The sequence below is a fragment of the Bombyx mori genome, chromosome 6 (assembly GCF_030269925.1).
Source record: "Bombyx mori chromosome 6, ASM3026992v2".
Lineage (NCBI taxonomy): Eukaryota > Metazoa > Arthropoda > Insecta > Lepidoptera > Bombycidae > Bombyx > Bombyx mori.
In genome coordinates this window covers 12,676,963-12,691,004 of record NC_085112.1, presented here as the reverse complement: position 1 = coordinate 12,691,004, position 14,042 = coordinate 12,676,963, and the positions used below count along the sequence as shown (strand labels likewise).

At 37.7% G+C, this 14,042-nt stretch overlaps 1 protein-coding gene across 2 annotated transcripts in view; it reads left to right on the top strand.

Annotated features, from left to right (window-relative positions):
- NPF1 (neuropeptide F 1) overlaps positions 1-11,223 on the top strand; it is a 44,970-nt gene extending 33,747 nt beyond the window's left edge. Inside the window, 2 exon segments of one of the 2 annotated variants that reach the window (NM_001130883.2) lie at positions 799-847; positions 10,994-11,223. In NM_001130883.2, coding sequence (NP_001124355.1) covers positions 799-847; positions 10,994-11,038 — 94 coding nt within the window. In that variant the 3' untranslated portion in view covers positions 11,039-11,223. 2 annotated transcript variants of the gene reach the window in all.
- The last annotated feature ends 2,819 nt before the right edge of the window (positions 11,224-14,042 follow it).

Sequence of the window (14,042 nt, the reverse complement as noted above, 5' to 3'; positions counted from 1 at the left end):
TAGTTGTTTCGATTTTACCACCCTATTCTCTTTTAAATTATCAGTTAAGAAATGATCAGTACGTCTCTTACAGGCTGCAAGTCCTAAGTCATCTTTTAAAATACACGACATGGTTCTAGGTGCTATCTTCATCTCCCGAGATAAAATATTTTGCTTTCGGACAGGATTTCTTCGAATTCTTTCCCTTACTGCTTTGATCACCTTTTTCATACGAACACTACGTGGACGGCCAGATCTTTTTCTGTCACAAACAGAGGAGGTCTCATTGCACCTATTAATAGCCCGGTACATAAACATTTTACTAATACCAAGCGTATGGTGAGTTTTAAAAATTGCATTTGGCTCCATACCTACTTTGTGTAATGCAATCACAGCGATTCGGTTCTCTTTATCACCCCACTCCATTTTAATATTGCAAGATATTGTACAATGTATTGGTGCCAAAATGAGAAAACTCAATGAGCAATCATATAAAAATGATAGATTCCAAATTCAAATGTAATATTTTGTTTATTTTTAATTGTAACAGTATTTATGGCCAGACTAAGTATATCTAGAATGTTCTCGGGTTTTGGTGACTTAAGGGCAAGCCCTACGAAATCTTTCACGGGATTATCTTCGCGTTAATGTTTTCAATTCTAAGTTTTGTTTCATCTAAATTACTATCGCGCCTTACATGATAATGTGAAATGATTTGTTTCAAACAAATTTTTTATAGGTGTGTTTTATTCACACCATACTTAGAAAATGTAATAATATTAATAAAACAATTAATAAATGTTTATATTTCGTCTACAGGTTCGGAAAGCGCTCGGACACATACACGAATTGGGCTAAAGATGTTGAGGTAAGTAAACAATTATTATATAAGGTTTTATTTATTTATTTACAATAGTAGGTGATAAGTACAATAGGTGGGTGTTGTTTATTTGTATCATTATTATTTCCATAGTGTTGATTTATTATATGTATGTAAGTATATTAATATATAAGTATGTATATTGGTATGTAAATCATATAGTTACTTTTTTTTAAATTGCTTAGATGGGTAGACGAGCTTACAGCCCACACCTGGTGTTAAGCGGTTACCGAAGCCCAGACATCTACAACGTAAATGCGCCACACACCTTGAGATAGAAGTTCTAAGGTCTCAGTATAGTTACTGCAGGCTGCCCAACCCTTCAAGCCGAAACGCATTACTGCTTTACGGCAGAATTGGCAGGGCGGTGGTACCTAGCCGTGCGGACTCACAAGAGGTCCTGCCACCGGTAATTACGCAAATTATAATCTTGCGGGTTTCACTTTTATTACACGAAGTTACTTCTTCACCGTGGAAGTCAATCGTGAACACTTGTCAAGTACGCATTTCATTAGAAAAATTGGTACCCGCCTGCGGGATTCGAACACCGGTGCATCGCTAAATACGAATGCAACGGACGTTTATTTTTTTTATATTTTTTTTATTTCCTTTGTAGGCAGACGGGCATACGGCCCACCTGATGGTGAGTGGTTACCGTCGCCCATGGACTTCAGCAATGCCAGGGGAAGAGCCAAGCCGCTGCCTACCGAGACGTCTTATCCTTTAGGTCACGACGACTTCAGATTTCATATTATTATAATATGTATTTATTGTATGTATATATTATTATTTTTGACTCTATACAGAAGAGAGCCGTTCGGATTGTCGATAATCCCATTCTCACGGATCGTTTGGAACCTCTGCGGAGGGACTTCGGTTCCCTCTGTATTTTGTACCGCATGTTCCATGGGGAGTGCTCTGAGGAATTGTTCGAGATGATACCAACGTCTCGTTTTTACCATCGCGCCGCCCGCCACCGGAGTAGAGTTCATCCATACTACCTGGAGCCACTGCGGTCATCCACAGTGCGTTTCCAGAGATCTTTTTTGCCACGTACCATCCGGCTATGGAATGAGCTCCCCTCCACGGTGTTTCCCGAGCGCTATGACATGTCCTTCTTCAAATGAGGCTTGTGGAGAGTATTAAGCGGTAGGCAGCGGCTTGGTTCTGCCCCTGGCATTGCTGAAGTCCATGGGCGACGGTAACCACTCACCATCAGGTGGGCCGTATGCTCGTCCGCCTGTCCGTCGTCCGTCTGTCTCTCTAGTTGAGATTGGCGCGGTAGCTTCCGCTATTATTACCATCAATACTAGAGCCAGTACAGTTGTGAAGCTTTACAATTGAAACATATAATTCACGTCTAAAGGTGGATGGCAAGTTTCAAATTGACGTATAGTGGTCGTCCACGTCGGCTTCAGGCTCGTTCACACTTTTATACAAAAAAAAATAAGCTTCATGAAATTATATTGAAAAACAACAACTTGTTGTACATGTTGTAGTACGAGTAATTTAAATACGTAAAAATTTTATAAAATTTTTGAGAACACATCAATTTAGTCTACAACACCTTTGATTATCGCGAGTCGTAAATATAATTTAAAATACTTTTTTTTTTTACTGCCTATGGTGATAGCCTTGAGAGGCTATTTCAGCGTCGCCCTAACGTGTGTAGGTGAGCTCACGGGGCTCAAACCGGAGTGTTCCTAACACTGACCCTAGCAAGAGCAGTGCTTCGCAGAATCTACCACCGGATCGGAAACGCGACCCACTGAGAAGATACGGCGAGAAACTCATTGGGCTGTGTCTATGGGTTAATTCGCTCGTCGAGCCCTTCGTCGCAAGCGACGGGTTCGACGAGGACGGTGACCGGTGCTTGTGGTGCCTAAAAGCACCGTTAATGGATCAGGAGGATCCGAAATGACGTGTTTTGGGCGACGTCGACTGCTTTCCATTCTGTCCGCAGTAGTTTCCAGCGGCCACGACAAGAGGGTTTTCATTTTGTGCCGCCTTCTCAAAGTGACTTTTATTGTTACTGACGCTTCGAATGCTCTACAGTTTTTATCAACAACTCAAACGTAAATGCGGTTTTGATTATGAAGTCTCATCTCTTCCAATGAGAAACGTGAAATAAAGCAATAAATTACCAATCGCTTCGTCTCCTTCTATTATTATGAGGTTTTACGTGAAGCGTGAAGATGCGTTCGTTCAGTGAATGTTTTCTTACTTACTCACGAGTTATTCGCGGACGGGCGGGCTCCTTAAAAAAACAGGAAAACCTTCTGAAAATGGAAACTCCAATTGAAATTCTGTAGTATATTTTTTATTTTTGTTTTGTTCACGAGTTATATAGAAGTGGTTTCTTAAATTGTTTGCTTCCTAAATGATGACAGCTATTTATTCGAAGCTAAAACAAATGGCGGCTTGGCTTTGCCCTGGTATTGCTGATGTCCGTGAGCTGCACCACCAGTAAGCATTCACCATAAAATGGACCGTATGCTCGCCTGCATAGAGAGGCAATTGAAAAAATATCGATGTTGTATGTTTACGTTGATTCATTATATTACTTTGTTTATCGGGAAAAAATCTGACCCAGTAGTAGTAATAGTATAAATCACGAGTCATATTTAAGAGGACGATAGTGCATGACTATGCAAAATAGTCAGTTTACACGCCGAATAACAGTTCTATTTTGACATAAAATAACAAAAAAAAAAACGCGCTAAATTCGGCAAATGAAAATCGTTTACTGTGTGATTGTTTACCAAAATAAATAAATTATATATAATAATATTTTTGTCGTTTTCATTTTTTGGAACAGTTCTGTTTATACCGTGAATAACTGCTTCAATTTTGTCGCAAACTCAAGTTACAATGATGAAATTAACGAAACGAGACGTGATCGGACATTTGAGATATTCTATCAATAATTTAATGGAGTGTTCCTTACGTCAGGGTATCTTTGGGAATTGAACGCGCGGCCTCCGGGGCATTCAATGCTTTGAGGTGTTTGTGAATAACAATTTCGTTTGAATTGAATTAATTTAGTTGTTTGGTAAATTTTGTGAATTCTATTGGGTATAATTTTATTGGTTATACAACTGCTAACATCAATAACTATAGACATAGAGCTGAATAGAGCAGTGATCGAATTTTAGCTGATGAATATGATAGAAGTCATACATTTAAGTATGCCTTTAGCAATAGTTAGGTGACCAGTATTAAAAAAAATTATGAGTGTATTTCAATCAGTCTAAGACATGAAGCTGTTTTGGTGTCTTTTTTCGTAAAGATTGATCTCCATGATAAATATTGGTTCTGCTCTTGGTGTTGTTATATTCAAAATCAAGTATCAAGCATCTGCGTTCGAAAGTAAAAAAAAACTATTGGTTTAAGGGAAGAAAATTAAGAAAAGAAAGACCACAATACTCGTAACATAATTTTCCACTAACATTTCATTTAAGATATCAAGGATTGAATTGTAATAAAAAGGTTGTTGATTGAAAGAACACAGATTGCTGATAAGGAATAATTAACTTTCGAAAAATACGGAATTGCTTAGATTCAATGGAGATCTGACAACGGTCAAACTTTTGATAGACTGAGATGTAGATAGTTCTTTTGCTAGTGTAATAGAATGAGGAACAGAGACAGTGAGACGTCGCAAAGGCCAAGGAATTTTTCGCCACTAAAGTGCCACTCGGTATTAGCTGGCGGTACGAGGATATGCTAATTATGTATTACCCGTCAAAGATTTGAAGAAGGGATTTTGAATTGAATTTAAATTTTCTTGGGGGAGGCCTATGTCCAGCAGTGGACGTCAGTGAGCTGACAGATTTAAAGATAGATTTAAAGAAGATAGCTGATAGATTTAAAGAAGAACGCACGGATGCTGTACCGGAGAAACAGGCGCGATTAAACTACGCAGTAAGTGATTACAAAAGCCCTACGGTCAGTGTTCCTAAAAGGTACCTGTCAATGCGCTCTTGTTTCTCTGGTCAAACATAACCAGAAGACTCGTTTTCGGTGAGAAAGTCTTGAAAATCACTTGCTCGTAAGTCGAAGTGCGGTCAAGAATGCTCACGGTTAGCCGTTGTGTAACAGATTTAGGAATATTGACGGTTCGTTCTAGTATTTTTGAACGTTCATATACGCTTCATGATTTCTAGTTAGATTTATTAAATCTGCGGAATAAGAGCGTTTTTTTTTTAAATCTAACAGTTTAAGCTAGACAGATAGCACACTTGGTTCAATAGCAATGTTAATATTTCCATCCAACTTTCTATACCAACTGGTGGTAGGTGGTTTTCACTGGTGGTAGGACCTCTTGGGAGTCCGCACGGGTAGGTACCACCACCCCGCCTATTTCCGGCGTGAAGCAGTAATGCGTTTCGGTTCGAAGGGTGGGGTAGCCATTGTAACTCAAATTCAAATTCAAATTCAAAATCATTTATTTCAACTTGGATGTCATCAAAAACACACTTGTTGAATGTCAAAATGTAAAAGAAAATGTTAACTCTACCACCGGTTCCAAAAAAAGCCACAGTCCTGAGAAGAACCGGCGAAACAAACTCAGCGGCCTTTTTTTTTTTTTGGATTTTCTCAAATATTTTCTTTTCTTTTTTAAACAAGAAAACATATTTACAGTATACGAAAAAACAAGTCAAAAAATAGAATTCAAATAAATAATAATAATAATGAAAAATGAAAAGGCCAGGAGCGAACGCCTCATTCCCACGTAGTGCCATCTAGTAAAAAATCCTTAACTTTATAATATGCCTTGTAACTATACTGAGACCTTAGAACTTATATCTCAAGGTGGGTGGCGCGTTTACGTTGTAGATGTCTATGGGCTCCAGTAACCACTTAACACCGGGTAGGCTGTGAGCTCGTCCACCCATCTAAGCAATAAAAAAAAACCAAGATGCTTTGCACGCGAGAAACAGCAACCTATCTCAATCAAAATCTTAATCCCTAATAATTTCAGAAGAATTTTAAGAGGAAACTTCAGATACTAACGTATTCAATATAAAATTAATACTTCCGTCTCAGAATCGGATGCTTTGGTGAGCGGTAACGCTTAGACTTTTGATTTAGCAACGATTTCATTGTAATCCTTAATGATAACATATGAATCCGATTCATTGTTTCATTTAATATTATTTGAAGTGAATGAATTAAAAATAATTACAATTCATTTAAATCTTGCTGAAGGCTACTTTTGGACTAGGCTTTGATGTAAATATTTTATAAGAGTTGCCGATTCATAATAGTATTATTATGTATGTATTGATTGTGATTGATTTTTCTGATAATCACTTACAATAAACATAACGCAATTCAGGCTTAAGAAGCCGGTTATCCCACAAGCTTATAAGATCAAAGGAATTATGAAAATTAGTGTCACACCATAAACTACTAACAATACAATGATTGACTGCTGGAACTGGAATCATGGATTCGATTTCCAAGTCTATGAAACATTGGTTTTCTCTTGGTCAGGGTGCTTTATATTTATGGGTGTAATTCTCAGTGTTTGGTTCCCATAGTAAGTCCTAGTTTAGGGCAAGATAACCTTGAGTAAAGAGAATAAAATATATGCACATTCTAAATCTGTATATATTATACTCTCGGCAAGCGCATAGCAGATTTGCATATATAATCGAGGACTGAAAGATTATGTGACTTAGGCTTACCCCCATCAAATAGTTGCAAAAGTTTTTTTGTTATGATACTTTTTTCTGATTTCAAACTCTAAGTGGTTCTCATGTAGTTTCAAATATGTCGCTTAAGCCTTTCACCCCTTTAAATATTATTTTAATAAAACGCAACGTATCGACTAAACAGTAAAACCTTTAGCGCTCGTGCAAATTTATGCTTCTCCTTTAATATTTCACTAAATTAATTATTCACATTATTAGAATTGCGATTTGTTAGTCGTTTTCATGGATTCTGCTATTCAAACGAGTCGAGTATCGTGGACGCAGGGTCGAAATCGGGAATTCTTTTTGGATGTTAACGTTACGCCTTCTACATGAAAAAAAACTTTAGGAATTACGATTGTTACCTTGCTGTTTCTGGTCTAATATGATCTTATTTTTGTACAAATTAAATTTCTAGTAGGTATCCAAACTTTTACGATTTATATTATGTAACTAGCGACCCGCCCTCGCTTTGCTTTGGAAACTGTAATTTATTATTGATTTCTTCACCATTTAATGGATGTTATTATACATATAAACCTTCCTCTTCAATCACTCTATCTATTAAAAAACCGGATCAAAATCCGTTGCGTAGTTTTAAAGATTTAAGCATACATAGGGATATAGGGACAGAGAAAGCGACTTTGTTTTATACTATGTAGTGAAGTGATGGATAAAGTCGATAGATTTTGTTCGACGAAATTCTAAATTACTAAATACGTCCCTGTTCATCTCCTTCTTAAGCTTTACATCTGCGCCCTCCATCTTTACGACCCTTCGGAATAAAATCAAGTTCTACAGGTTATTTGTTAGTCATTAACAAAATGTGTTGATTTTTTTTCCGCCAAATTCTAAGCACTATTTTTGAAATGGCTGTAAAATCATCGGTGTCTTTAGGTAGACAATAGTTTAGTGGTCTTAATAATAAACTCGGATGGCCAAATAATGTCGTGTTTGTCTTTGTTGACTCGCTAATGGAAAAACAAAAATGGAGGACAATTTACTCTTAAGATAATTTAATATTTCTTTTCTCGTGACTAGTTCGCTTAGATGTGATAATATTGTTTTACTTCTTAGGGATTACTGTGTTTTCATTGCTAAGAGTTATGCTTTTAGATATATTTGACCCATTTTACTCGTGTGTACCTAACTGGATATGGAACTGGATTTAAATTTGTAAAAAAAATTTGAAAATAGAAATTCAGAATCGAATCCTCAAAATTTATTTTTTAATTTAATTCAATAAAACCCATTACAGTATGAGATCTATTTAAAACTACTGTGAGTTTATAACCTTCAATTGATTGGGACGAATTTTGTGACAAGTGACTGAGTCAAGTATTGCTAATTGTATTTTACCCACCCATTTATTACCTATCGTTTAAGCTTACAATATGTCTTACCGCTATCCAATGTGGGCTATCGATCGCAGAATGCTGATATGCTGCTCCTTTTTGACGGGTGAAACTCTTAGTTGCTATTAGAGACAGACAGAGCCTTCAATATGATGATCCAACTATTAATAAATCTGAAAGTTTGTGAAGATATTTGGATGATTGTTACTCGCTGCTACTATTACGCATAAGCCGTTTAATAAACTTGGACTAAAATTGGCGCATAGACCATTTCCTGTATGAACACATACGATACTTTTTTGTTCGGTAACGTGTGCTCTTCGCAGATTAACTTTAACTGATATATTAACAAAACTTTAGTTATGATCTTCATCACTAAATAGCGCTGTCTTAACCGTAATGCGTTTGACAATGCTTTTTTGTTTTTAAGGTATTAAGGATTGTTGGAGTGTCTGCGGTTTATGAGACAATAATGAAATGATTACTTCCAGATTACGATTAATTGTAAGAATAGGTATTGTTGACAATGAATCTTAATAAAATCCAGGGTCAAACGCTGAGAGGGGCGAGAACTCATCAGAGCGTTCCTTGTTGTTTTGTGAAAGTTGCTTTTTCGGTGGTGAAGTGAAGCTGCGGGCATAGGCTAAGAATATATTCTATCATTAGAAATTACTGATGGTAGGACCTCTTGTGAGTCCGCGCGGGTAGGTACCACCACCCTGCCTATTTCTGCCGTGAAGCAGTAATGCGTTTCGGTTTGAAGAGTGGGGCAGCCGTTGTAACTATACTTGAGACCTTAGAACCTATATCTCAAGGTGGGTGGCGCATTAACGTTGTGGATGTCTATGGGCTCCAGTAACCACTTAACACCAGGTGGGCTGTGAGCTCGACCACTCATCAAAGCAATAAAAAAAAAGGAAACGTATTATAAAAATGAAGCTTTCGTAAGCATTGAGTGGGTAAAGCTTGTAAAACCCGTACCAGCTTGCACGATATGAATCCTGGTTTAAGAGCATGCGAATCCACTAAAGAGCCAACGATTGCTTTTTACAGCACAATCAAATCTTCTATCCCACATTATTATCGGGACCTTCAATCATTACGTAGCGTTATTGCTATGATAATATTCATTGCTTCTATACACATGCATGGTTGCATCATATTCAATTTTATGTTCAATAAAGGCATCTGGTTAAATCCGTCGTAAAAGACGGTTCCAAGTTATTGCATTATTATATTGCAATATTGTCAATTAAATTGAATATATTTAAAATGTTTACTTTAACATTTTATTACTGGAAATTAATAGGAACAATAAAATTTTTACTGGTGGTAGGACCTCTTGTGAGTCTGCTCGGGTAGGTACCACAACCCCGCTTGTTTCTGCCGTGAAGCAGTAATGCGTTTCGGTTTGAAGGGTGGGGCAACCGTTGTAACTATACTGAGATCTTAGAACTTATATCTCAAGGTGAGTGGCACATTTACGTTGTAGATGTCTATGGGCTCTAGTAACCACCTAACACCAGGTGGGCTGTGAGCTCGTCCACCCATATAAGCAATAAAAAAAATGTTTTAAATAGTTTATTATTTTTATGTTGTTTTGTTAAGTGTTAAGTAGATTTGACCCTTTTACTTGATCTCAGGCAATCAATTCCGCCACCTACCCCACATTAGATTGTAGTCTCCAGAAGAATTTACATTTGATTCTTTAGTACGGAATGTTTGATTGTTTCGTGGCATCACACGGTACAGTGGTACTAATTCGCCCGAGATTGTAATATCTCACACCACGTCCAGTAAATAAACCAATTTAAAATATCGCGTGGTTTTGGTTACCGATGCTTGATTTCTTCTTCATTGTCCGTGTTAGATAGCTGTATTTATTTAAAGCTAGCGATGCCCAGTCAACTCTATTACTCAATTGTATGAAGTTTTCTTGATAGTTACGAAAATGAAACCGGCCTAATCGTTCAAGTCATTCTAAAGTAGTGAATCTCCGTAATACATATTTGAACTAAATACGATCTATATATATATTTTTTTTTTTGCTTTGATGGGTGGACGGTCTCACAGCCCACCTGGTGTTAAGTGGTTACTGGAGCCCATAGACATCGAAAACGTAAAAAACGTAAATGTGCCACCCACCTTGAGATATAAGTTCTAAAATCTCAGTTTACTCACAACGGCTGCCCTACCCTTATTATTCTGCATAAATAATATTATAAAATTAAATAATTCGTAGCCAGCAAATCTGTTGATTCCCGTCGCAGTTGTGTGGCTGGAAATGATCAGAATTGACGGCTTTAGGTAGCAATAGAAGCTTAAATCCTTACTGTTTCTGTAAATTCATAAATGAATAAACTTGTACTTGTTTCATCCTTTTTACCCTCCTTTGATGGCTCGTTAAGGCTTCTGATTGAAAATCATATTGAATAAATACCAAGTCTTTCAATCTTTATTACTTCGTTCGGGAGCTTAACCCTTATATTGAAGATTGAATTGCGATAAAAACTATCTGTCAGCGGAAATGTGATTCCGAATTGATTTTACTTTTGTTTTATAAATAGATAATGGAAATGAAGTACTCGGAAGCCAGAAAGGATCAGTAGTATGTCTTTGCATATACACAAAATATTATTTAGTTTCTAACTAAGCACTTTGCGTTGTGAACGGAACTATATGAAAGAGGATATGAAAGAGAAGAGTGTCAGTGCAGAGATGACATATGACAGATCTGAATGGAAAAACAGGACATAGTGGGTCGTCCCAACGAAGTGGGATAGGGCAAGAAGGAAAAGAGTGAATATGCCTGCATTTCTAAATTTAGGGATTAATATCTTATTTAGAAATCATACGAGTTATCCAGTATAATTTTACAGAAATATTTTCTTGCGCTTTCTACGGTATTCCATTACTAGAATACAAGACATCGATCTTATACTTAATGTAATGCCTTGACTCGGTTTATTGATTTTGAGATCTATTAATTCTGGTAATTAGTAAGCATCATCGCACAGTATCGTGAGATTACTTGCCCCTTGTAGTACAAAAGCGATAACCCGTTTTTATTTTTCTTACAGAAGCCGGACCTGCCTACCTGGTTGACCTACGCTCGGAGGAGATGAGGAGAGCGAACAAAACGGGGCCCAAACAAAAATGTCATTAATTAAATGTTCTCGATCAGTATTGCCAGTTTAAAATAATAATTGTACCGGTGTCGTCATAAATGTACTTAGTTTCAAGATGTTAATCAAAATTATAATCAGAATGTTTTATCGTGTTTAGAATTAATAAAAACTTTATTCATCAATTCTTCGTTTTGTATTTTGATCCTGCTGCTTTGTATTGTAGTGTTCTCAGCTAGTACACCAAAAGTGACTTCGTCACATAACTTCATTTGACCTTATAGGCCAAATTAGCCGCACGACCGTTTTGATTTTCAAATGTTCGTTAATACCAGCTGGCCTATTTCTGCGGCGAAGTAGAATCGCGATTTGGGCTAGATGGATGTGGATGGATTAGGTGGATGTGACTACTGAGTCACACAAAGGTTTGGAACTAGACCACGTATTGCAAGATGGGTGGCGGCATTCACGTTTTTATTTAAAAAAAAACACCCTATTGTTTCCAAATAGGCTAAACTTATACCTACCTATATCTTCCACTTGGCTCTCTGGCTCTCTGGCTCAGGCTCTTGAGATTTAGGTAAAAAGTCCGTAAGTTGCTTTAAGAAATAGATATATCTCAAATTAATAGTCTTAACAAAGCATCATGGGCGTACCTCAACATCTGTATCATTGATCGCTAGCCGGGATCTACCGGGAAGGAGTATCTATGGTTACAGTGGATGACGTCATCTCGGGACCTTTTAAGCCAGAAAAAGGGGTGAAACTGGGGTGGACACTTTCTCCTATTCTTATCAATGTATATGGGGAATATAAAATAACGAAACCCTTAGAGGAGTGGCAAGGGGGCATCTCAGTCGGTGGCATGAAAATTAGCAGTCTGAGTAATACGTACGATACCACGCTTTTCGCGTCATCTGAAAAGGAACTTGCTGACCTATTCCGTAGAGCGGTAGAGGGGCTCTCCGTTAATAAGTCTTAAACAAAGGTCATGATAGTGGACAGGACCAGTCAAATCTCTAGAACTGTAGAGCTATCGATATAGAACTCGTCAGCGAGTTCATATTCCTCGGGTCCTTACTGACCAACCAGAGGAGCAGCGAAGGAGATATCAGAAACAGGACGCAGATGGCATAAACAGCGATGACCACGCTCACACGTATGACGAAATCGTCGTCTCCAACGTCACGAAAATGAGACTCGTCCGAACCGTAGTTTTTTCCGTATTTTTCTACGGTGTAGAGTCCTGGACAATTAGAGTATCAGAAAGCAAGAAAATATACGCGTTTGAAATGGAGGGCTCGGAGACAAATGCTCCGGATTCCGTGGACGGCCAAGAGGACTAATAAGTTTATTTCTAAATCAGCTTCACATCCGAGTTAGGCTCTCAATAATCTGCTACCGGAGAATCCTCAGCTACCTTGGTCATATTGCCCGCCGACAGCCGGATAACTTAGACAAAGTGATTGTGATGGGCATGATGGAAGAAAAGAGACCCCGCGGCCGATCACCTAGCCCCAGATGTGACTAAATAACTACCCTAACAAGGCTGCCAGTTACAATCGCCCTACGAGAAGCTGAGGACCTTTATTTTTATTGCTTAGACGGGTGGATGAGCTCACAGCACACCTGGTGTTAAGTGGTTACTGGAGCCTATAGACATCTATCTACAACGTAAATGTGCTATCCACCTTGAGATATAAGTTCTAAGGTCTCAGTATAGTTACAACGGCTGCTTCAGCCTTCAAACCGAAACGGATTACTGCTTCACGCCAGAAATAGGCTGGGTGGTGGTACCTACCCGCACGGACTGACAAGAGGTCTTACCACCAGTAAACGAGGTGGAAACAGTTTACGAGAAAGGTAATGAAGAAGAAGAACAAAGCATCACAGAGATTCGCCCGTATTCAATGAGAGTAAAATTGAACAACGTAAAAAAAGATAACATAAAAGATAACAATCGTTCATCGAACAATTGTATTTGGAATTGTGTGTAAACAGTGTTTTCAGCTAAGTAAGAACAGCTGAGTTATTAAAAAATATACGCGAAAAATTTTTGCGAGCATCTGTATCTACAAGGAAGTGTATGTCAAATTTCTCGATAAATATTCACAAGATGTTTTAGTCCGATGGTAACATTGTCGTTTGAAATAAAATGACTTCAGAACGTTCCAAAGTATTTATCTTAAACCGTTTTGTTTATCAGGTAGGTATAAGTAGGAAGTAGTAGGACTCTAAGGAATTACCTAACTTTTATGATTTATGCAGATAACGAAAATTTTGACGCAAGCTTAATGTAGATGCGGAGAAGTGTGTATGGGCTAATGATTTGAGATGCCTCGTGCACTCGTTAGTGATTGTGTATTGATCCTCGGGCATGTATTTATGAAAGAGAATTGAGAATTCAAAGCGGAATGGAGAGATAATTTTAGTTTTGCCAAAAATTCGTTTAGCTTTGCATGGGTATATTATTCCATCAATTGAGGCTTGAAATACCAGCTTCCAATTGATTTTAAGCAGACTAAAGTTAATATTTTTGTTTAGTAGACTGAATAGGTAGAGATTTTAATGGTCGTAGGACGTGTTGTGAGTCCGCGAGTTCGGTTTGAAGGGCAGAGCAGCCGTTGTAGCTATACTGATACCTTAGAACGCATATCTCAAGGTGGGTGGCGGCATTTACGTTGTAGATGTCTACGGGCTGCGGTAACCACTTAACATCAGGTAGGCTGTGAGCTCGTCCACCCAAATAAGCAATAAAAAAAGCCAATACTGCCCAGCCTGGTATTCAGTTATAATTTCATCAATAATGTTTCCTTTTAAGTATTTCTTGAAAAAATCTTCGCTCCATAAGAATATTCTCTAATTTTCTTGCCTTATCGATATTTCTCAATGCAAAATGGTGCCAATTTTATTCAAATCAGTGTTGTAAAAAGCACTTGGCTATATGACGTATTTTTATAGCTGCTACACATAATCATTACTGCACTACGAATAATTACTGATG